This window comes from Solanum stenotomum, chromosome 9 (genome assembly GCF_019186545.1).
Source record: "Solanum stenotomum isolate F172 chromosome 9, ASM1918654v1, whole genome shotgun sequence".
Taxonomy (NCBI): Eukaryota; Viridiplantae; Streptophyta; class Magnoliopsida; order Solanales; family Solanaceae; genus Solanum; species Solanum stenotomum.
In genome coordinates, this window is record NC_064290.1 from 9067990 (window position 1) to 9093447 (window position 25458).

A 25458-nucleotide genomic window follows, 5' to 3' on the forward strand; every position below is an offset into this window, starting at 1 on the left:
AATACAAATTTTATATACAAACACAAATTGTAAATGAAGGAGAAAATAGTAGAATTCAGTAGCTCAGTACTGTGATGAACAGATTTTTGTAAATGGGAAAACTTCAACACTTTATTTTTTGGGTCATGTCCAGCAGTATATTAGTGCTAGGCTGCTCATACTAATACGATGCCAATCAGTAAACACCGCTACAAAATGGTTTGACAGAATTTCCTCCAGTAGCTTGACCAAGTCATCATAGTCTCCCACAACCTGTAGAAGTTTTCAATTTAAGTCCTGCCATATAATACAGCTTCTTCAAGCTTTCCAACCTACAGATAGTGCATAGTACTTTAGATTGTTTGCTATTTATGCGACTAGTCTACACGACACCTATAACACTAATGAAATACATATTCTGAAGACAAGGCAACAACTGAGATTCTTATACAATCCTAGAAAGAGTGCAGGCATAAAATTATTCAAGGATGCATCTAAACAATGTCAAAGGAAGAACCAAAATGTTCATTTCTTTGGAAATATACAAACATGTTTCTCAAAGCAAACACATTTCATTTCAAGTTTAATCCGAAGAAAGACACTACTCAGGTAGGCTTTACCAAAGGGATCACTAACAGGACATCTTTTCTCTTTCATCCAGAATAGAGTTTAAATTGGACGGCTCAAATCTGTCTTATTTAGCTGTAAATCCATTTACCAAAATAACCAGTCAAAATAATACATTTTGATGAAGTAAAACACTAGACAGAAAAAAACCTAGCTATATCACATGAAAGGCTTACAAATTGTATAGTTCAGCTACCTTTATATATTCTTCAGATTGTGTTCATAATGAGTTCATACTTGTAATTATATCTTCTTTTGTTGACCCATTGACCCCTTTTGCCACATACCTATGAGTTTTTTTTTTTATGCATCACCATGTCTACACCTACTTAGAGCTTGTGTCCTGCCTAATCTCTAGCATGAACCTGAATTCTTCTCAATATAATTTAAACTAAAAAAAACTGAATTTTCACCACCAAGTTGGAATTTTTTTAAGTATTTGCTTATGGGGTGTTGCAGTCTTCTGTCCTGCAAGCTGCAGCATCATCTCTCCAAAGGTTATGGTATGATGCATACCTTAAACCATTTTTTTAACAAGTTTTATACATAGAAAGAAAGATGAAGCAGCAGAAGCATGTGTAATGTTAGCAGGAGTTCTAGGATGTGAGGTGGGATCCTTACCTACTGTGTATCTAGGGCTGTCTTTGGGTGCAAAAAGTAAAGCTCTGGAAATCTGGAACAGTGTGATAGAAAGGTGTGAAAAAAGGTTTTCTAACTTGAAGGGGCAATATTTATCATTAGGCGGCAGGATCATTCTAGTCAATAGTGTATTGGATGCTCTCCCTACCTATGTCATGTCTCTGTTTCCTATCCTTTCTAAGGTTTTGAAAAGATTAGATTCCTTGAGGAGGAATTTCATTTGGCAAGGTAACAAAGAAAAGAAAGCAATTCATTTGGTCAAATGGGAATGCCTCATCACCAGCAAAAAGGATGGAGGACTTGGCATTAGAGACCTCAAAGCTCATAACCAAAGCTTGTTGATGAAATGGTTATGGAGATATAACTTGGAGACTGATGCATTATGGAGGAGATTTATACATGATAAATATGGCCAAGATGACCAGTGGTGCTCAAATTCTGTGAATTGTCCCTTTGGAGTCGGAGTTTGGAGAGCCATTAGATCTTTTTGGCCACTTTTGGCTGGAAATGTCAGTTTCAAAGTTGGCAACGGGAGGAAAATTCTCTTTTGGCATGACAACTGGCTTGGGCACGGTCCTTTAAAAGTTTTGTTCCCTAATTTCTACACTATTGCTACTTTACCAGATATTAACCTTGAATCAGCTAAAGGAGTACATGGGTGGAGTATCACTTTTAGAAGATTATTACATGACTGGGAATTGGAAAGAGTCGTGGACTTGTTCAAGACCTTGGAATCTTTCCAGGGCTTCAAAGAATCTGAGGATAGGTTGTGCTGGAAATCTGGAAGTGATGGAGTCTACACTGTCAAATCTGCATACAACTACTAGATTAGACAAAATGCACAATTTGACCAGTGGCCATGGAAGTTCATCTGGAAGACCTAGATATCCCTTACAAAGTCTTATGTTTTTCTTGGCTAGTAGCAAGAGAAGCATGTCTCACTCAAGAAAACTTAAGAAGAAGGGGATTTCATCTATGCTGTAGATGTTGTATGTGTGGTGCAGCCGGAGAAGACAATAGCCATCTGTTTCTACATTGTCCCATAACTGGACAATTGTGGCAACTTTTTTTGAACTTGGTAGGACTAAGATGGTCTATGCCAGCAACAAGTTGTGAATTATTGAAGTGTTGGAACTATATTGGCGGTGCAGTGAGACAAAAGAAGCCGTGGGAACTTGTCCCAGCTTGTATATGGTGGACAATTTGGAAAGAGAGAACTACAGAATTTTTGAAGACAAAAGCAATCCTGTGCAGAAAATCAAGATGAATTGTATTCTTTTGTTCCCTTTTTGGTGTAAAGAAAACTATGTAGAGGAGACTGAACCACTAGTTGATATGATAGGTTCCTTGTGAAGCTGTAGTCCTAAGCATGGTTGGGTTTTTGTAATTGTAGATAGCACTGTCATGGTGCAGATCTAATTCATATATATCTATAAATATATACATGTTACCAGTTTCAAAAAAAAAAAAAAATGTGTAATGAGTAAGTACAGACACCTTACTTGGACTAGCTTGATAAAATCTTGATTATTCAGCAGAAAGCATATAGCTGATGTGCCGACCTAAGGAGCATAGAACAGCTTATCAGGAAATGAGAAGTAAAAAAAGAACAGATTCTTTGCCACATTGTGGACAAAATAATGGCCTTCAAGTTCAACATAACTCAAGGTAATTGGCGAGTAAACTGTAACTTATTAAAAAGCTCGTTGTCACGCAATAATAAAATCAGAGTGCCAAGTCTATCTTCAGCTTGCACGTACCTTGACTAATTCCACGGGGTACCTACTACCTTCCACCCACACAGATACACGTCCCAAGGCTTGAACAGATGGAAAGATGAGGCAATCTATTAACAGTGTATCACATCTAGTTGAATAGCATCATCACTTATGTGCTAAATTAAATACACAAAGAAATATAATAAGATGATGAAGACAAGCACACCTAAGAAAAAATTTCCTCTCTTACAAGGAATTATTGTTCATAAGAAAATTGTGATATACCACATAATTTGGGGATGCTTTCCAGTTTTAGGTGTTAAAGTGACATGTTCTTTTGTACTTTAAAGTTTATACCACTTTAACAGGTACTAGTACCTGTGATCCACATTCAAGTAGCTTGATTGATCATTTTTGCAATTCTTCATGCGACTTGACTAGAAAGTAGTTTAATTAAGACAAGCATCAGTAATGAACCAGAAAAGAAAACGGGTTAACAATTATATAGTTCCTTCTTTTTTTTATGAAACAAACATATATAAATTCTTGTGAATCAATTCTAAATAGTTCACCACAAAAGAGCTAAGAGGTACTGTATAATTATATTTCAGGATCATTCCCTTAATTGATATTTTTGGAGAAGTATTCTACTTTTTCTTGTGAAGACCAAGAAATATTATGAAGTTATTTATAAACAACAGTCGCTTTTTCATACTCCACATGTACATCTTATTTATAGTCAAAATTAGAAGAGAATAGGTTGGCATCAAGAATATCTGTCTATATATCTATTAAACTGATCTCAAGAAACAAAAAAAAAACTGAAAAAAGAAAACTAAGTTAGAAAGTAGAAAACAAAAAGTACAAGTTGAGTGTTGATACTTAAAGATGCAAAATTTTACATCATCTGACATCAAGTATGGAAGTTTTACAGCATCTTTGTGCAAAGAGCTTAAGAGGACGGGGGTGGAAGCTAAGTTACAATATCAGTCATGTGACATTCCATAATATCGGCCAGCAGAAAATTACCTGGACCATAGATAAGTTGGGATTTTTTACCAACTTATCACTATCTTATACTTGGGTGTTTGAGTCTAGAAGTGATACTTTTAGGTTAAGTTCCAATGGGAAGCGCTTGATTTTAGGTAGAATGTCAAAAAGTTGATTGGGAGATTTAAAAAAAAATGAAAAGAGATCAAGTTGGAAGCTAGTAAAGGCCTATTCTCAATTAATTCTGCTTATACAATTTTAATGCTTCTGGAAATCAATGCATATGGCCTTGGGAACATATCGGTAAGGTTAAAATACCACACAAAGTACATGTTGGTTGCTACAAAGGCATGCCTGCCTTATATTCCAGATGTTTTTTTTTGTGGGAAGGAATCTGATACCCTCAATCATTTTTTTATTCACTGTGCAGTCACAGGAGTTAAGTGGGCTATGCCGAAATCCAAAAGAGACCTGATGAAGTGTTGGAACAACATGGGAGGTATAGTGAGGCAGAAGAGATGCTGGAGCCCAATCCCAGCTTGCATATGGTTGACAGTAAGAAATATAAATTCAGATGACTACTGTTTCACCAAATACTGACATCATACTTGAGAAATCACAGCAACCGCCAAAGGTCCCTAAGGCAGAGATGAGATTCTCCAAATCGTGGCTGAGGTTGCTGGGATCATTATGGTGATCAAATCAAACATACAATGAAGCACAAGCAAAAGCTCTCGACATAAGATCTTCTCATTTTTTGTGCTGCCAAAAAGATTCACCAATTGAAGATGGAGCAACAATAGTTTCGTCAAACAATCCAAATAACTTATGCCACAGATACTTGCAATTTAACTTGTTAGTTGTACACTTGTACTTGTTAAAAAGCATTTTACTAATCAAAAGTACCATTTGTAAGCCTTCATTATTCTGGAATAACATACGCAGGTAACAACCACCACAATGTATTATACAAGTTCATAAACAGGTGAGGGTAGTAACTTCCACCACTGGCACTTCAAAATCAATGAAAAAGAATTCTTGTTCAACTCATAAAAGGTAATTTCAAATTTGAAAATGAAATACTCGTTCGAAGTATAGAGTTTTAACTTCATCAAGTCATTCTACAAAGGACACTTGAATAATTTTCCTTTAGTTCAGAGAGGTTTTACGCGGAAGTTCTTACCACAGAACAAAAGCAGTTAAACTTTAGCGGAAAAAAAAAAAAGACATCTCAGAAATTATCAGGACACATTTAAAAGGCACATTTTTTTTTATAAAAAAGGACACATGAAGATAAATTTCACTTGAAAAATTAACAGCTTACCTCAGGAGCATTTCCATACTCGAATGAAGCATTCCATCTAGAGATGGATGACCACTTGCTCTTACCAAGCTTGATGATGAATATAGCTAGCTGAAAGTCATTCAGGCTAGGGATGTCAGCGAGCAGTCCTCACAACTCATTTAACAAGAATTTGAGTAGTTCTGTCGCTGGGCAGTTGAGTGGTCCATCACAAGATAACATATGATGAGGTGACAAAGGGAGACTGCAGAGCTGGTCCAATTATTATCTTTCACAGAGACCTTCCTCTCTACCACAAATGTTGGGTTGAGGGCTGGATCTGCTTTCTCATTAACATCCTCCACGGCGCATTTTCTCAAGCAGCAATATTTCTACTTGCTGATTTAAAAGGATCAATCTACTTATATGAAGGACACAAAGTATATACCATATGATGGTGTTATTCTTTCTTCGCTGCTAATATTCCTCGAGTGTCAACAACTAATTCATCTGTTTAACTGATGTTAATGACATAACTGTGTGCACACTTCATAATCCTGAAGTAGTCATGAATCATGATGCATCAAGAATAGTCCTAATGATTGTACAGAAAGATGACACACACACATAACACAAACAAATACATGTCTCCGATGAGCTAAGGGTAATACATAAGAACTCATAAAATGACTAGACGGAGCTTAGCAAGTATAAGTTCTTATTATAAATTCCAACTTCCTATATACAAAAGGGTAAAATAGAAAAAAATAAAAATGCAAGGGAAACTAGATCAAGAGATGACAGTAACTCAAGATCAGATCCAATGTTTTTTGTGGTACAGACACAAATACAGATACAATCTTTCTTAATACAGATCGCATCATGACTCATTACACTAATCTATCTACACATAATCTAAAAACCCATTTTGTTTCTCATCATCCGACATTTGAGTACATCATTTTTCCGAGGAAAATTTGAAAAAAAAGTAAGAAGATTTGACAAAGAAAACTAAAAAACCTATTTTTTTTCTTTTTTCTTCATCATCAAATTAATTAACAACAAACATCACCGTAACAGAAGGGTAATTAGAGGCATAAAGCGGTGACGTGCAAATCATCAACATCAACTCCATCGTTATCCGACGGAGGCGGCAGATTCAGATCGAACGGCAGAGGTTGTTTGGTAAAAAACGACGACGTTTGATCAACATCACACCGATCATCCACCACAGATGACGACGAATCGCAATCACTCCGGCAGTCCTCCGGCGGAAGAACCGGGCGAGGAATCTTCATCCGGGTCACCTTACTACTCGATCCACCACGAGGCCCACTAGATGATTCCAACGTACTGCTCATACTGCTAGAAGCCGGTCTCGAATTGGGGAAAAGCTCAAACTGATTCGCCTCATCATAAGGATCCTCTGTTAGAGGTAAAATATTGAAATTAGTTTTCGCCTTAGGTCCACGGAGAGAGCGTGCAGCATCGTCGTAAGCGCGTGCGGCATCTTCAGCGGTGTCAAAGGTGCCCAGCCAAACTCGAGTCTTTTTGATCGGATCTCTAATCTCTGCTGCGAATCGACCCCATGGCCGTTTACGAACACCTCGATAACGAGGTGAGTCGGCGTCAGGTTGTTGAAGGAGGTCAGATCCTGGTCTTTTTAGCTCCGACGACCTCCGGTAGCGCATGGCCGGTGAATTGAGAATCAAGATTGGATTTTATGGGTATTTTTTCAATTTTTTTGCCGATTTTCCATGAAATGGAAGATGATTTTGCTTTTTGTGGAAAATGACTGTTTGTTGCTCAGAGCAAATTGGCAATGGAGAAAGGGGGATTCATCCCCAGCCTGATTTTTTTTTTGCTATTTTTTTTTTTATTAAAAAATAATATATTTAGTGGATATGGAATTATGCCATGGATTGCTGGAAATGCTAAATGGAAAACTACAAGACTAAAATAACCAATTTTGTCCTTGATGTTTGTGAACTACAATACTTTAGTCCACAAACTTTAGGACATTTCATTTAGATATTCAAACTAAATTCGATTCTAAGTAAGTACCTTAACTTCTAATAAAGTGTTTCAACTATACTCTATCGATACAAATTAGAATTTTTTTAGCGTGTGTTCTTACTCGTTTATTAGGTAGTTAAGTTAATCATATAAAATGTCGTTTTCTTTGATATATGTATTTGCCTCAATAAGTTGTACAATTATATACATTTTCTACTTGATGTTGATGCATATAATTAAAGGAGATGATATATTTTATGTAATTAACTTAACTATAGTATCCTATAATATATTCGGCCCAACATATTGATTGTCTACCTCCCCATCATTCCTTCGTGATATAAATCACACGTCCATGATTAATCATTTTTTCAGAGTTTTTTCCTTCTTAATTAAAATAAACTAAAAATAAGTTGGCAAGAAGAGGGAAAGAGGATTACAAGGTGAAGAATCAAATCATCATCAACAAAGTAAAAATCCTGATAGTCGTTTAACTGAACTACTACCATTTCCTATACTCTTACGTAAAAAGATGGTGAGTTCTTATCACTTTCAGCCAACTATATATTACTCCATATTCTTCAAAACGAATTTGTTATCTTTTGAGACTTCGTTAACTCTAGCAAAATTTACAAACAAACTATTAACTCTATATTATGGTAAATGATCCTATCTTATTAGTGTCTTAAACCAGAAAAAGCATTCCCCTCAGTAACTGTAAGTAGTAAGAACTTACCAGAAATTGCTAGAACATGGAGACCTAACTTTGAGTTGGTGAATTTGAACTTGAGTTTTGAGAAAAAATATTGTATTTATATCAGTGGTGTACGAGTCAGCTTGCAAGTTGCAACACGCCTCGATTACTTCACGAGCTACCTACTACCTCACCAGCACCATCAAAGGTAACAAAATGCAAAACACCAAGTCACCAACACCCAGAACTTGAAACAGGAGAATTTTCAGATCAAAGAAAGTTGAAGAAAGGATAGAATTACTGATGAGACTTGAAGATTTAGAATAAGTTTTTCTTCCTGTCTATATGAAGCTGAAAACAAACTACAATATACTTCTTGCACAAAACTCTTAACACGGTTACAAAAAACATACAAGAGGCTAAGATACAGAAAGCGGTATTGGTTTCACAGCACTTCTGATTCGCCAGTATGCAGTCTTAACTCTCTCCTTGAGAGCTTCATTTTCACATTCAACGTCACCAGTTTGTTTGTCCAGATGAGCCAAAATCCCATCAAAATTGATTACCAGCTTACCATCGTCCCCAAATTTCACATTACCAAACATAGAAACCAGGAGTGCATGGACTATTTTCTCAGTTTTCTTTGCATCTTCTTCCTCATTAATCGGAGTTTCCGATTCAACTGATACTTTAGGCATCTCCCTGCTGGCATTCAGAACCAATGCCACGACAGAGTCAGATACCATGTCACAAATTGGATCTGCTGTCCAATGAACGGAGAGATGATTCTCTGACTCCTGCTTCACCATCACTCGCTCATGCACCCGCAAAGTTGGTACACCGTATTCTTCATCTGTTGAGGACTCTACACTTTCATAGATCTGCTTAAGCCTGTGTTGTATAACAGCAAAAGCACCTGAATAGGGGATAGTTATTCTCTGTGTGACATTTGCAGTGGATAGCTGAGAAAAGACATGGAGATCATCAGGTGCCATGATCTGGTAAGTGAAACCTTTTTTCACAAGTAAACCACTGACAATTTCGCCCGCTTCAGGGGTCTTTTCAGCCAGCTTTCCAATGGTTTTTGCCATTTTCTCAGAGTTGAAGTGCATTTCAACTGACTGGCAGTTCTTGGGAGTGATAATTTTAGTATTCCCATCAGCAAAGAGGGAGGTAAGTTTCTGCTTGAGTCTATCCATCTCATTAGAAGCTCCGTGGACTAGAATTATGTTGGGAGGCATAAGTTCTTTCAAGAAGGTACTTGTCTGAGCATAATCAGCGTGAGCTGAGAATGAAATATAATGAACCTGCATATTAAGTGGAGCAGACAAGCCATTTGTGAGAGTGACTTCCTTCGGTTCATTGATGATAGTCTTCGCCAAGGTCCCTTCCACTACATACCCAGGTATGACACAAGCATTTTTCTTGTCAGAGCACCATTTATCGAACAGTTGCCTTGACAAACCACTTTGAAGACTACCTGGACTTGCCATCACTACACATGGCTTGTTGTCTATAAAATCTTCAATACTGTTCAGGGAAGATATATGTTTGAAATTGAAGGGATTTGAGCTGACAAATTGATTGCGGATCCTTTCATTCATGGCATTGATGTAAGTCTGATAGACAGCCATGCACCTTCTTGCAAGTGGAGAAGCATAATATATGGGGAAGTTAGCTAGTTCAGGATGGTTAGACCAATATTCCTCCAGAATAAGGAGAAGTTCCTGTGCACGTCCCAAGGCGTAAGCAGGAATCAGCACCCGACCCCCTTGCATCAGTGTTGAATGTATGACATCAGTGAAAAGCTTCTCTCTTATCTGACGGGGCATATGGAGTTGAACACCATAAGTTGATTCTATAATGCAAACATCTGGAGAAAATTGTGGGATCTCAGCTGCGCGGAGATGCCTGTCTTCTTCACGGGAATAGTCTCCTGTATAGAGAACTCGAACACCAGCAATATCAACCATAAACATGGCAGCACCAAGGACATGGCCGGCAGTATAACACCAAAAGCGAATACCATTTACTTCCATAGTCTGATGGAAGTCAATAACCTACAAAAGAAGTTTTCACATGTCAAAATAAGCCTAATGAAATATGTTGTCTGATTTAAAAAATGATGAGTAATAATTCATTGATATGGTGGGGAAAATTCCAGAATACAAGTGGTATACAAAAAGTGAACCTACACCGAACATGGTTCCCAAAAAATAAAATTAGAAAAAAAAACAAAACTTAAAACATGTAAACACTGAATGACAAACATCTAATAATCAGGATATGCTTCTCTTTCCTCTCAAGGGAGAAAAAATTAAAAATTTGGTGCTATTCCCTACAAATGATTTCTTTCTTCTTTTTAAGTTGAGCTTAAGGAGGAGGTTGTTCCATTTCCATTTTCCAGGAGGTCCTATTTTTTCCCCTCCAGCACCTCACCCCTAGTGTAATGCTTATGTAGAAACAGAAGCAAAAGGTAATCTAATCTGCTCATTTGGTGATAACGTGATGTGTCCAGCATAAAAAAATGTATTTCAAATTAGAACTGGTTTTCGTTGCTTTTTACAGTCCAAGAGCAACAGCATTTCTAGGGTCGTGGCATTAGTACATTGGTAAACAAATAGAAAGGTCCGCTATTTTTATCGTGCTGTAATCTTGTTAGATGAAATCATTCTCCACAGCACTTCACTTCTACCTTAATATCTGAAAACCATCTTTGACTATTACTAAAAGACAAAAGGAGGCAAAATGCCAAAGATACCACCATTCCACAGGGTTATTGATGGGAGGACATAGACAATATTACCATGAATAAAAAATTTGAATTTCCAAGAAAATAAACATCAGAGCTAATATGATGGGAGTATGAGAGTAATGACTTGGTAGTTTCTGTAATAAGGTCTAATGGGTAAGGAGTTATAATACACCAATTCAAGAAATAGCGGCATGGTTTATGACACAAACACCCTTTTATAGTTTCTCCCAGTGTTATCAAAGGCGCGCCTAAGCCTGAAGCGAGGCACAAAACGTGTTGAGCGCTTCGCCTCGCTTTATGTGCGCTTCAGTGTCATCATCAAGGTTCTAAGACAAACTTTTCCAATCTTATGAAGANCGCGCCTAAGCCTGAAGCGAGGCACAAAAAGTGTTGAGCGCTTCGCCTCGCTTTATGTGCGCTTCAGTGTCGTCATCAAGGTTCTAAGACAAACTTTTTTCCCTGCCAATGAGCATCTTATGAAGAAGTGACACTAAACAATTGATATTTCACTTTATCATAATTTTTTTTCAATTTCTTTGGTCATATATTTGTCATTCATGTTATAATTATTAGTCTTGGACTAAACATATACGGTTGTATTTTTTTTCTCCCTATGCGCCTTTTTTCATTAAAGCCCGCGCTTTATTTGCGCTTAAAGCCCCCACGGACCTTAGAGCTTTTCTGCGCTTTTTGCCTTTGATAACACTAGACTTTCTCCTCTCATAAATCAACTAAGAAGGTCATGTAACTATGTAAGCATACTCACAGAACCTAAGACAACAGTTCTTTTTTTTTCTTTCTTTATTTGTGATAATCGAGAACTCCCTGAGGACATGAGGCACAGTTTGGAACTAGGTGGGTAATGGGCCTGCCGCTCTATCCTTCTCCACTTAAAATACTGGGCTTTTTTCTGCAGTAATGTTCGAACCATGATGTGCACCTAACTCACATCACGTGCTACACTCTTACCACTAGACCAAAGCCCCGGGTGCACCTAAGCCAATAGTTCTAATGAGCTCACCAACAACAAACTGGCCAATTACAATTCCAAAAGAATGAAAAAGGTTCAACTTCTTTCTTTTTTGAGGATGGAAAAGAAGAATTTTATTTAGCAGGAAAGAGCAAGAAAAGAATAGTTCAAGGCTAAAGATGCAGGTGAATCATCGTGTATACTCTCTGACATTCATAAAACATGTATTTCTCCAAGGTTGCAGATGTCCAATGAGGTACATAAAAGCATATTCAAAGCACGATCCATCCCTCTTGTTTTCAGTAAGAATATCAATGTTTCTTATATCCAATAGCATATTCAAAGCACGATCTAAGACTCCTTCAGCTAAATGAAAAGCACAGTCCAACTTCAATAGCTTCTCTAAAGACCATTTAATTGTAAGTTACACATAACACTCATTCAGGACAAGCAAACAAGGGAAAGCCAAAAATGTCCAATAGAATTAAATTTTCTGCGACACAACCTCTTATGGTCCAAGGAGATCAATAATAGAGTCAGAATTCAACTATCCGGGTGAAGAAATAATATATTTGAGTTGCTTTCATTTTCCAGCTTGTAGACAGTAGGCCAAGGAAACTCTTTTTAGGGTTCGTGCTCCCACCACACCACCAAATTAGTTTCACTATCACCCCACCATCCCTTCCCTCCACTACACCCCCTCACTCTCCAGGCCAGCACAATCTATTACTTTAGCAAATTGGTTCTAATCAGGAAAGGAAATACTAAGCAAATTAAATTTTTATTGGTTCAATTTAGACTTAGAGCCCGTTTGGCTTAGCCGATTTTAAGTAGCTTTAGTACCAAAGTGTTGAAAAACACTTCTTTTAATGCTGCAGCTGAAATTACAAATAACCAATTAATTGTTTGGATAGAAGTGCTGCAGCTGAAAATACGCAGATGGTGTGTATGGTAAAAAAAAGTGTAGATAAACACCTCTTCTGTTGAAATGACCGGAATGTCCTAATTACTGCTAACACTAAATGAGCTTAACCTAAATGAAAAGAGGTACACATAGGGAAGCTCTTTATAGAGAAGCCTAACCAATAAAATAAGTGATAATTACTGAGAGGTTTTAGTTATTAAACAGTCATTCTGAATATTTAATTGAACCATCAATGTTGAGACATTCTTATCTGATGGATCCATCGAGATATCTAATCACAATCACCTTGCCAACAACTCACTGTCTGTCATATCACTAATTCAATAATGCTAAAATTTACGATCAAAATAGCAAATCTAACAATACGATAATCCACCCCTAGGCTCTATCTAATTTCAATCATAATCACCTTTGCCAACAACTCACTGTTGTCTGTCTGTCAAATCACTAGTTCAACAATGCTACAATTTACTATCAATATAGAAAATATAACAATATGACAATTCACCCCAAGGCAAAAAATTCCATAGCATTTACTCTCATATATCATATTCTTAGACCAAGCAACCTCCAAAAGTCCTGATTACAAGTTTTTTTTGTTGTGGAAAGCCATATCCAATGTGCAAACATGAGGGGAATCTGCAAATATTATGAAAAATATCCAGAACACCACATCTTTCTCATCTTCTATATTTCTCTAAACATTAATTGGGCAATATAAACACATCAGCAATTACACCTTATTCACCATTATTGCAAGGGAAAAAACCTGATGCAGGACTTGAAAAAATCCCTAAACAGAAAAGGGTTTTTTCTTCCAAAAAGCTTATAAATAGAAGGCTAGATATCCACAGTGTTATCCTAGACAGAAGAATTTCCAAGAGGTCTACATGTGGATCAGATGTATAATACAGACTAGTAATGGAGTGAAAATATTTTGTTCAGCATAGAACCTGTTTTCAAACCAAGACCTCACAAGAGTATCAATCTATAATCTGAGTGACTAATCATACAACTGCTTGAAGATCAAGCATGGGATGTTGAAAACAAACCTCAATTTTTTCCATGGAGCGAAGAATGTCATGTTCATCAAACAACATATCTTCAACAGAGACTTTGCTAACTTTAACATAATCTGACAAAAGCAACTTGTATATGGCCTTTGTGGCATGTGTCATGAAAACACGCCCTTTAAATGTAGTCTGAAAATAAAAAGAACCCATATGAACCAGCAAATAAGTACTAAATGTACGGAATAAAAAGACCATGAACCCCTGAATAAACCTTTTCGAGAAAATAAGGAAGGGATGCAGCATGATCCAAGTGAAAACTGCAAAGCATTTGAACAAGTTTAAGTGAGTAGCCAAGTAAGATAAACAGGAACAGAAACCAATAAAATAAGGATAAAAAAGAAACAACCAATGAACGGTCAACAGTTATAACAAATGACAAGGGACTCGATGGCCACTGCAGAGACAACTAACGGGTGCACAAGTAAGTTGCTCAAAATCAAAACCACATTAAATAGATAATACGCTGAAACTTGATCCAGCCCACTCCTACCATTCAACCACTACTTAGTCCTCCCACTGCTCAATTAAACAATAACAATAAATATTGAAAAAAAATAATTCTATCCAGCAACTGCTAAAATAGTCAAAACCACGGAATACTATTCCTCATCATTTGGACTGTTGGGAAGAGATGCATAGAAGAATTTTGGAAGGCAAAAGGAACGACATAATTAGCCTTAAGAATAGAACCATTTTTTTGTTAGCCTTTTCGTGCAGACTTTCTTCTGTAAATGATACAAATTATATCACCGGTCTGCTCAGTGCCTTGATCTTTTTGTAAAGCTTCATCAGCAGATTCAAAATGATGTTGCATATCTAATAAATGTTAACCTTAACAAAAATATAAGAATAACCAAACCCACAACTTTGTACTCAATAACAGAACGATATGTTTAGCAATTGGATGGGTGGACAACACTTAGAAGAATTGCGATTCAAGATTCTTTTTCTCTAACTATGGCCATTCCTTTTAATCACTCTTCAATGACTCTTTAAAGCATCTGTTCCCTGTCTGAACCATTTATAAACGAGTCAACTACGTACTTCAAACCAATAGAAATTTGTGCCCATCCAAACATATATGTTGTATTAAAAGCATGACTCCTAAACTTGAAAGTAAAATTACCGAAATATCCTTTTAAAGCCTAAAAATACCCAACTTAAAAACAAAACCCTGCCCTTGTAAAAAAGGGCAAACGAAACAATGCAACCTAACAAAGGCTGCAAAACGCACCGATAACTTCTTATATGAAGGGTTGTGTTCGTTCAAAAACTCAGTCTTACGTATGGATTTATACCTCTAAATGTGAAAGAAAATTTCCTCATACAAACATCTCATTTCTTCTTTCCTCCTGGTCTTCTATTGTTACTTATTTTTTTATTTTTATGACCGTGGTGTGAGAGCCTAGTACCACGGGATACCTGTCACGTTCCACCAACAAAAGATATCAGATAATTCTGTCCACCAAAGCTAGGAACAAATGGGAAGAATCGCCTAGTGTTTTGCTTGGATCAATAATCAAAAGGATAATCAGCATATGTTTCACATTCCTATGACAGATACTACCTGAACATGTCTTCTCTTCCTCAGACATTCGCACAGACAAGTTGAGAAGCAGAGATAAGAGATATAACGTCTTAATATAGAGAAACTAATCCAATCTGGACCAAAATTATGGAAATGCATCTAACACTCAACATTTAAAACAGTACACCAAGATATCAACATTTAAAATCGCCCACCAAGAGAGAAATCAAAATGAAATAAATAGAAAATTGGTAGCCAATCATCAAATTATGCTTGGAAAAAGAAAAGAGAAAAACTTGTGCTGCAGTGTCCAATTGAGATACATTATTCCAAACAATAAAACGAGCATCATATAACTATTAACTGAGATCTGGCACAGAAAACTTACTGGGTAACAAGAAGAACATCAATAGATGAAGGGTCAATTTCATCAAAATAGGGTAAGGCAGACATGCCTGAGTAACCTGGATGAATGCCACAATCAAACTACCAAAAAACATCAAAAGTAATTAACCAAGTTCAGAACTTGTGGCCAAGAAAAATATTTTTTGAAGAAGAACGACAAAGCGTGTAGCCTACCATGATTGTTTTCCCTTTAAAAGTCATGAAAACACAGGACCGTCCCACTTCATTTCCAGCCCCTAAAGGAGTGATAACCAGTTTATCTCCGTCTCTATTAACTCCAGGATTAGGTCTCTTCAAAGAAGACTGTGGCTGTCCCGTAGATGCCATTCTGACACCCAAATAACAAAGAAGAATTAGATTATGAAAATTCTTATGATTGTGCAAGAGAAAATAGCAAAAGAAATCCAAAAAATTATCTGGTTAAACCATCATTCAGCTTCATTATGACCAAACAGTAAAAATCAATACATTCATCAACTAAGCATCTATCCAAAATTCATTGTTAGCTATACCAATCCTCGATACCAAGACAACACAGTTACCCAGATTGCAAAAGGACAAAACAAAATTATAATCATGGTGTCCGGGCCAGCTTTCCCACGCCTTGATTAATTGCAAAAACATATTATTTCAAGAACCAATTTTTATTTTTACTTTTTTTTTTTTGGGGGGGGGGGCGGGAAGGTATTACTTCAAACAAAATAATTGAGATTTCTGCTACATTTCATTTATTTAAAGTGCTTGAATACTGAGTGCTAGTTCCAGCAGCTATTTAAGCATGCCTGAATACTGAGTTACAAGTCAGCTTCAAATAGTAAAAGATTTTCGGCAGAAAATTGACATAACATTGCTAGTGTAACTAAGTGTATTAAGCAAGTACATTGCCAAGTCATGTAGTAACCTTGATTTTAAATGATAAAAGAGGTTATAAAGAATCCTTAAGGTCTTCACAAGCCTACTTCAGCTCACAACAGAAAGTTTGTTTTGTTGAAATGCTACATATATTACAAAAAGGAAAGCACAGAGATTGTGAAGAACATTACATCAAAAACCCAAAAGATCCCTGACTATGTATACAGTAAATTTATGAACTGTAAATGGACTCAGCTTCATTTACAAGTTCTAACTTACAACAAAGGAAATCACAAAAATACTACTCCCCCTCTGTCGCATCAATTTAGAATAATCAGCTCTTTTATAGTATAAAAAATAATTACTAGCACTTATTCGAAGAAATTAAGCAGAAAAATACAACTATAAACAACAACATCCGAACAATTCAATCATCATCGACATTTGAAAACACTGGTTTTATTTTTTTTGAAGATTTGAGCAGAAACCAAAGCAAATAAAAATTAAAGTGGCGGGTGGAAAAAAAAACCCGGGTAAACTGAGAAGGTGATAAAAACGCATAGAGAAAATGCAGAGAGAAAAACTTACTGAAATCGCAGAGGAAAAATGCAGGTGAAGGAACGATGGGAGGGAAAAACAAGAAGAAGTTAGGGCTTTTTGTTGATTGAGGGTAATATCGGAAAAAAATTACTAAAATCTCAAGAGTACTTAAAAAGTGTGTGTATCTATTTTACTTTATTCAGATTAATAAAGTTTTCTCTAATGTCTATTTTGTTTTTTCCAGAGTAAAATTTTCTCTAATATTTAGTTATTGTTTTAACTATACGGGTGTTTAAATACCCTTTATTATTTTTGAAGTGATTTTTTTTCACCCTGAGACTATAACATCACTCTCATCTGCCATATCATAGCCACATAAGCACCACATCATAAAGATATAGGTACCACGTCATTAATTTTTAGTTCTTTTTTACTTATTTACTATTTTTTAGTAAACACTTTTTAAGATTAATTATATCAATTAATTAATTTATAAATGCATACCCCCACCCCCTCGCTTTCTTCTTCCTCGTTGTTCACCATTTCAACCTTCAATACTTTCTTTTCTTCTTCTTCTTCACTATTCAACAATTTTTTTAAATAACCATAATGAAGAAAATTCACTATAATATTCACATTATCTTCTTCGAATCCACCCTACGAATTTACCCACTTGGAGAATGAAGTTTTTTTGAAAGTCAATTTTTCCTTAATAACTCAAATAAGAAATGAAGATTGTATAAGAAGGTTGATAAAAAAAAATATAAATTCTAGGAGAAATTTTTGAATGGATCTAGAAATCAAAATGGGTTACTCAAAATTCAAGAAAATTTACATTTACGAAATCGACACCAATAATATACAGTGAAATCAACGTCCATAAAATGACATTGGCAGATTAGTAAAGAACTAGTGAAATGAAAATAATTGATATAGAAGTGGGGGAGGAAGATGGAGGAGGAGGTGTTTCAATAGAGAAAAATGTGTACTAAGGAAGACAACAAAATGAAAAGAAAAAAAAATTAAAGAAATTAAAAAGGGGACCCACTAATTCTATTTTCATCTAAATAAGAAAATTTATATATTTTTAAAGAGTTAATATATCAAGAAAAACTATTTAAAATATTAAGTTATATATTGGCCAATAAAAAAAGACCATGTGTGGGACTTTAAAAAAATTCAGCTTTTTTTTTCTCTTTTTTCACACTGCTTTAAGGAGAGTATACTCACTCTCTTTGCCACATCATCCCTTAGGAGGTGTTTAAATCACTTGAAAAATGTTAAGGGGAACGCCCGTGTAGTTTAAGACTTTAAGTGCTAAAGTAAGTTGTGCTGTCAAGTTTAAAAAGTTTTTTTTATGTGTTTTCTCTTATTTAAATAATATATTTATTATATTTGTTCAGCAAAAAAATAAATATATTTATTATATTAAATATTTAGAAATTATATATATTTAAATGCTTAAATAACAAATATCATTATCATATCTTTATTATTAAGATACTTATTTAAATTTAAACATCTTAATTTTAATAAAAGTAAATAAAATTTAAATTTATTTTAAGCATTTGTAATTGAGGACAAAGTTGAAATTATAAAAAGTTGGAGGTTGTTTGAATTAGCCTATGACTTCTACGTCAAAAATTGTAAAGTACAAAATTTTAATTTATAAGTAATTATTAGCTTATTTTTATTATTTTAACTTAAAAAATTGTTTTAAGAATTTGATTTTATCTTATTCATTATAAAAATAGTAAAAATAAATATTTTAACCTAAAAACAGTTAAAACGAGTCAATTATCCGCGCCTCCAAATCCCCAAATTTTAATTCTAAAATAATAAATGGCGAAAAAGATGAATTGAAGCCAAGTAGACTTTGCCCATTCCGCAAGTTAATCACTCTGAACTGAAGACAGTTCTAGGCAAATTAGCTTAATTCTCTCTTGCCAAAGTTAATATACGAAGAAACAAAGCCCAATTCTCCTAAATTTTGATAATTCTTAGTATTTTTTTATTTTTTTTTGCGAATTTGCTGGAAGCCATGTACATGTACAGAGGTTTGCAGCGGTTTAGAACCTCTGGTTCATCAATTGTTAATCGTCTAACAGTGCCTCAGTTGAAAAGAAAAGCTTCTAATTCATGGTCTGCTATTCAGGACACTTTTTATTCAACAAAGGTACTGTCTTTTTCCTTCTTTTTGAGCTTTTTTTTTGTGATTCTTTGATGGGTATTTGATTGTTTTTATGGGTTTTGGAATAAAGTTGTTTTTTTTTGTGTGAATAAACATATGTAATAGTGGAAATGTAATTTCTTTCTTTTGTTTTGGTGTGATTTTATTGAGGAATAGGATGTATTTGAGAGGCATAAGGTGGTGTTCACAATCTCGACTTCAATAGCATCAGTTGCTACAGCATGGTTCGGTATGTTGATGGTTTTGTCCTCACTTTTATTAAATTGCTTTCTAAATGCTAATTCTTGTTGGAGTTTTGGGTATTCACTTGTTACCATTTAATGTTGTTTTTCATTCTTTGGCTTGTGAAGAAGTTTTGATATGTAAGAGAGTAGTTATTCTTCATTTAATAAGTAAGAAGAGACTTGCCTATACACTTTCTAGCGTACACGCTGTGTCTTTTGATTGGAGCTTGTCACTCACTACTTGGATCAATTAGCCTATTCTAGTTTGCATTGTGTCATCTGATTTTAGGGAATTCGTTGGTTAGTGAAGTTGCTTCACACTTTCCATATGGAGGGAATGAAAATGAACTTGTCCCTTAAAAAGAGAAAAGAACTTGAATGGGAGAGGTTGGTCATTGAGAAAGATGTGTTTTTGACAAAATTCATTGAACACCATACACAAGTCAAAACTTTTAGAGAGAATATAGAAAGAACTTGAAGGAAGTTTCAACAATTTCATTCTATGTGTAACACACACTTCTCCAGCTATATACAAGATGCTGCTACTTGCAATTCACCATATCTAAATCAATGTGGTTCAAAGTATTTAATCAAATGATATACCAACTGGAACAAACTGATTAATGAAAAGAACTTTAGCTACTTAATCACCTACAATCTCTTGAGCTAATGATGTGAAGACGAAGTCTTCTTTGCTTGAGTGAGCTCCTCTTGCATGTAAGCCTTCTTGCCAACACCCTCGTTCAAGTTGGAGGCTGATTAGGAGATGATTATAGGTAGGGTATGGTAGTGGCTTAGTAAAATGATCTGCCTATTGAGACAGATAAGCATAAAATGAACTGACATATATTCTCAATCAATTCCTCCCTGCTATGACAATCACGCTCAATGTGTTTTGTGCGTTTAAAAAAAACTGGATCCAGTAAGGTAAATGAATACTTGATTGTCACAGTCCAAGGGACAAGAGTAATGGATGTAACAATCAGTTCATCTAGCGGTCTAAATACCTAAGGCAATTGTACCACCAGTTCTCTAATCGAATTATATTCAGCCTCTACTGAAGATTAAAAAACTGGTAAGCTGCTTCTTAGACTTTCAACAGAGCAATCTGGTACCTAATAAAACCACACAGACAAAAACTGGTCTCCTTGATCACTGTTCAGAAAACTTGAGTTGAAAAGAAGCAAAGAGGCATAGAAAAACTGTGTGTAGGATCTTGCTTGATGTTTCGAGGACATGAGAATGTAGCAAGGAACCCTTGAAGATTGCATAAATTGATTGAGGTTTAAACAACAAAGGATATATCAGGTCTGGTGTGAGGAGGTTCGACTTCTGAATAAGTTTATTATACTGGTCAGAACCATCTTTGACATCCAGATAATTAGCAGCTGAGGAATGCCTAGAGCAGTGAAATTAAATTAGTAGAACTAAAGCAAACTTTTGTTGACGAGTCAGAAATCCTTTAGGTTCCTGCAGCAGCCAAATCCAACTTGTAACGCAAAAGATTTGAATCTTTAGTCGGAGCTCCTTCCATTCAAACACCTCACTTCAAGTTGGAAATGGGAGGACGAACAAGTTTTGGCAGGATTTTGGTTGGATCAGGGCTGGAATTTCAACTTCAGGTGTAGCTTAAATGACTGGGAAGTGGACACTGTGTCCTTGTTACTGCTCCAGCTTCACAACAGTAATCCTGTATTTTCTAATTTGGAAAGGTGATGCAAAAGGAAAATTTACAGTAAAAGCATGGTACAAACAACCAAGAGACCTTCTATTACCTTTATGATTGGCCTTGGGAGTGTATTTGGAGGTAAAAGGCACTTTGAGGCTGGAGTATTTCACCTGGATAGTAGACTAGGGAGCATGCTTAACTCATGAAAATCACTAGAAAGAGGGGGTCAATCGTCAATATATGTAGCAGACATTCACTAAAAGTGGAAGGCAAAATGAGGATATCACTCGCCTTTAGTGAAGGCAAAATGAGGATATCAATCACCTCTTCTTACATTACTCATTCACCAAGAAAATCTGGGATCTGATACTAGACATTGTGGGAGTTGACTAGATTATGCTGAGGACAACCAAGGAGCTGCTGCAATGCTGGTACATTAAAGGGATGGAGAAGGCAAAAATGAAGTAAAAGTTGACATGAAGTGAAGAAATGATTACATATTTTGTAATGAAGAAATTATAAAATATAGTAGAATTCATAACTTTAGCATTTTAAACAGTAAATTCTTACCATTCAATATAGTGCTGCTACCATTATGCTTGCAACTTGAACTTTGATCTGCTCTCCAACATGCTCATCTGTCAATTAACTCGTAGAATTTCTCCATTCCTGACAAATAAGACGTCTATTAGTTCTATAAACACTGTTTGGTTTTTAAAAGTCAGCTGACCGCAAGCATATTAGAGTGTTTCCAATATGCGAAAAGTTCTGATCCATTGAATATGACCTATAATTTTAGATATCTTGCCCATCAGTGAGACTGTTATTTTGCATAATTGATCAGCTGACAGTTGAGTGAATAAGATTTTTAAGGTTGTTTGTCAGGGATGTTCATACGACGTATCTATTAGAATATGTAAAAGTTACATTTTGCCTCCAACTTCATTGCGTCTGGCTTTGCATTTCTTTGATGGCTTGATGCTTCTCTTGTATATTCACAGCACAACATTTGATTGACGGCGTCAAGTGTGTTTTTTCGTTAGAGTATCTCCTTCATCTTCTTATATGATACGTGGTCTATCTGGATTTGAACCCTTGGCTACATTGTGAATTGTCTTGTTTGGTGCACAAATGTGGATTTGGCTTAAATTGGTTGACTTGGTTCCTTAGAATTATCTGCTAAATATGTGCTAGAAGTGCATGCATTAATCTCTTGTTCGTTTTATGTTTATATTAGCTACTCTTCTTTCCCTAGATACTTTGGTAATGCCATATTTAAGTTGTCAAACATTTGCAGGTTATACTTTACGACATGTTCATGAATCGAGAGTTGACCAACGGCTTGAATCTATAGAGAAAGCTGTAAGTTTTCATTGCAGAATAATGTTGTCCCACAACTATTTTACTATTTCTGTTCAAAAGAATAAGATGTGTACTACACAAGAGGATTTTTGGAGTGCAATATAGGAAGGGGTGTAAGCTTGTTGGGATTAATTCTTAAACAATACGCCCTTACAAATTAGTGTAATTATTTTTTGAAACAAGTTAGTGCAATTAAATACATGAAGTTTAAAAATAAAATTATTACAACCTAGAATTATTTGTGATCGAGTGTCGCATAAAACTTTTGAGTAGTTTTTTTTATCCCCAACCCCAAGGCAATGCGAAGATGTGGCAAAGTTGTCTTCTTTGGGTAATTTGTAATTAGAGAACAGGTATGGAATTTGACCTTCTGTACATACTATGGATATGGACTGAATTGTTTAAGATTCAACTATTGTTAAGCATGGTATGGAGTATGGACTGAGGAGTTAACTAGGTTTTACATGTTCGCCAGCTTGTGTGCTACCTTCTTCTCCTCTTTTTTTTGTTGAGAAGGTATCATTTGTGAATATTCTCTGAACCAGTACATGGTTGCACTGAAAATCATATTTACAGCTTGTCAAAAATGTAAGAAACTGAATCTAAATCCTAACAGGAACCTAGGATATCTATAATAGATTCAGTGTCCTCTAAATACATCTGTTTGCACTAGGAGCAAAAAAGCCTGATACAATTTTTTTTTTATCTTTTGAAGATCATAACTCTTGCTCTCAGAATATCTAGCATTTCTTTCTTTTCGAACAGTCTACCAAATACAGGCTGGGGCAATCCTCCATCTATCTATGTCTGCAGCTCCCACCCCCACTTCTCCCCAGCTGTACAAAAGATGTGTGATTTTGTTAGGCATAGCCCAAGCAAAACCCCTGAGACTAATGAAAATCCTCCACAACTGATAAAGTAATAACATTTTATGAATGAAAGGCAAAGACACATGTATACAAGCAGTATACCAAAAAGTAGAAAATTTTACAGAAGGATGTGATTTTTTACGAAAAACCCTCAATTTCAAGTGACTCAATGCTTCTTATAGGAATGCCAATGGGTGGGCATGCAGAAGGATAAAGTGGGGGTTGGCCTGGCCAAAATAATCTGATGATTACAAATATCAAAGATTTTACCTGTCAAGACTCTTTTTTTTTTCCGCCGATCACTTTCTTTGTTTTTTGACTCCATTGTAATCATGTTCATTGTCACCCCACAACTGGTACTTCTCCATTCATCTGTTTCTAGTTTGTTCTCCTACCTCTATTGGCCAAATCACTCGTTCTCCAACATCCACCACCATCCCCTCTTGTTTGCTTTCAACTGCTACAAATTGATTGTACTCGTGTAAGAATCAATAAAAAATAAAACCACGAACAAATTATCATAAATAATTACCCCCATTGCTTTGTTTCCTGGTAAAAGAAGTACAAAATGGATGTGGCATAGGAAGATGTCCACAAATGTGACTACTAAAATCTGGTATCTAAGTGGGAGGAGGGTAGAGGGGCAGGCCCACACTTCTACTGGTTTCAGACCTGTGCTCTAACTTTGATGTTGGCCAGCTAACCAACTGAGCAGGGGTTTCTTTGTTATCCCAAAATAAAATGTTATAACAGAGTGAGTAGTCGAACATCAATATATAGGTTATTTCCCTGAGTATCCTTGTCAACATATTGTTCAGCTCCAGAACAATCACTGATTCCTTATTGCATGGCTTCTTTTTTACCAGAATAGGTTAGTTTTGGAAGTTTCATTTTGCGGTCTCTAAAGGTTGGCTCTGTGTGGCAATGGAGTACCAAGATCTTAATATCTCATGGAACTAAGCTTTATGAACATGGAAAAAGGAAAAGAAGTGCTAACAAAAGCTTCGTTCCATGAGATATTAAGATCTTGGTACTCCATTGCAAAGGTGATCAGGCGCTTTTCTCCTTTGATAAACTGCTCTCACATGATCAGTCTTATTCTAGCAGGTCCCATGGACCACGTTGGTTTTCTTATGTGCCACAAGCAATTCTTCTAAATTTCATTAGTTCTTAACATGACCTTTTATCTGGCAGATGAAGAAAGATTATCAAATTGAAGATCCTGAATTTAAGAAGCTAGTGTCTGGATCCATTAGTATTCCGGCTTGTGCTGCAACTGCTGGAACCGCACTAATTCTCGGGTTTGTCATTTTTTCTTCTTAGCAGTTAACTTTGTTCTTATTTTATTTTTTGTTCTTTTCCCCCTTCACCCAGCTTGTTAAATATTTGGTAAGATAGCCATTTTCTTGTTCTATTCATTGCCCTATAACCCTATAGTACTTCTATCATTTTAGTTTTTTTGTTGATAAGAAGTTCTCATTGCTTCTTATTATCATGGAAAATTTTCAAATTTATTGTTAAATGATCAAAATAGTCTCAACAAACAGAGACTCGCTTTTACATACACCCTCTCACCATAATTCTTTAATTTGTTATGCAGCTCTTCTTTCTTTATATAATTTTAGACTTTTAGAAACTTTTGTTGAAAAAAAGAAAGGTGTCCTCATCAACTGTCTTAGAAAATATCAAGAACTCAAAACCTGATTTGGTACACATGCGGTATTCCCTTTGATTTGCTTTTTGTGCCTTTGATTTCAGGTATGGCTTGGGTTTTCGAGGTGGAAAATGGTACGCAAACAGAAATTTTAGAAGAGAACAGATGAAATTGTTGGGACAAATAAAACCTAAAAGATGGCCACTCAGGTTTTTACGACGACCACTAATAAGGTCTAAATCGCCAGAAAATCTTGTTACAGCATCAGAAACATTACCTAAGGGTGCATCTACTTCCCACAGCTGAGGATAATCCCCTAACTTGCTGACAAAATGAGGTCCAATGGCTATTTTTTTTTGGTTCTGTCGAAATTACTGCTAGTACAGAAAAGCCGTATAGTTTACCAAATGTTGATAACCATATTATTGTTTATAATACCTTGTCATTGAACTGTGTTTCCTTCTTTCTTAATTACTAATTAGGGTTTGAAATCTTA

At 35.7% G+C, this 25458-nt stretch overlaps 4 protein-coding genes across 4 annotated transcripts in view; 1 reads left to right on the top strand and 3 right to left on the bottom strand.

Annotated features, from left to right (window-relative positions):
• Positions 1–25458, bottom strand: part of LOC125877105 (glucan endo-1,3-beta-glucosidase 12) — a 343740-nt gene that overhangs the window by 156846 nt on the left and 161436 nt on the right. The gene's annotated exons all lie outside the window — the stretch shown is intronic.
• Positions 6022–7156, bottom strand: LOC125877121 (ethylene-responsive transcription factor 3-like). Its single transcript, XM_049558443.1, has one exon. The coding sequence runs from the start codon at positions 6924–6926 to the stop codon at positions 6324–6326; it is 603 nt and encodes a 200-aa protein (XP_049414400.1). The 5' UTR covers positions 6927–7156; the 3' UTR covers positions 6022–6323.
• LOC125877095 (cleavage and polyadenylation specificity factor subunit 3-I) lies at positions 8263–17172 on the bottom strand. Its single transcript, XM_049558412.1, has 6 exons — positions 17042–17172; positions 15776–15929; positions 15585–15682; positions 13880–13925; positions 13648–13797; positions 8263–10005 (listed from the first exon to the last, which is right to left on the bottom strand). Exons 2-6 carry the CDS (start codon positions 15926–15928, stop codon positions 8365–8367), a joined length of 2088 nt encoding a protein of 695 aa, XP_049414369.1. The 5' UTR covers position 15929; positions 17042–17172; the 3' UTR covers positions 8263–8364.
• LOC125877122 (uncharacterized) lies at positions 18862–25397 on the top strand. Its single transcript, XM_049558444.1, has 5 exons — positions 18862–19169; positions 19341–19413; positions 22375–22439; positions 24503–24609; positions 25067–25397. The coding sequence occupies exons 1-5, from the start codon at positions 19035–19037 to the stop codon at positions 25266–25268; spliced, it is 582 nt and encodes a 193-aa protein (XP_049414401.1). The 5' UTR covers positions 18862–19034; the 3' UTR covers positions 25269–25397.

Excerpts from the sequence above, each read along its gene's own strand:
- LOC125877121 (XM_049558443.1), bottom strand. The coding sequence starts at position 6,926 with ATGCGCTACCGGAGGTCGTCGGAGCTAAAAAGACCAGGATCTGACCTC.
- LOC125877095 (XM_049558412.1), bottom strand. The coding sequence starts at position 15,928 with ATGGCATCTACGGGACAGCCACAGTCTTCTTTGAAGAGACCTAATCCT. Across the intron at positions 15,683-15,775 it reads TTAAAGGGAAAACAATCATG|TTTGATTGTGGCATTCATCC; the intron begins GTAGGCTACACG and ends GTTTTTTGGTAG. Across the intron at positions 10,006-13,647 it reads GCTCCATGGAAAAAATTGAG|GTTATTGACTTCCATCAGAC; the intron begins GTTTGTTTTCAA and ends CTTCTTTTGTAG.
- LOC125877122 (XM_049558444.1), top strand. The coding sequence starts at position 19,035 with ATGTACATGTACAGAGGTTTGCAGCGGTTTAGAACCTCTGGTTCATCA. Across the intron at positions 19,170-19,340 it reads ACACTTTTTATTCAACAAAG|GATGTATTTGAGAGGCATAA; the intron begins GTACTGTCTTTT and ends ATTGAGGAATAG. Across the intron at positions 24,610-25,066 it reads GGAACCGCACTAATTCTCGG|GTATGGCTTGGGTTTTCGAG; the intron begins GTTTGTCATTTT and ends CTTTGATTTCAG.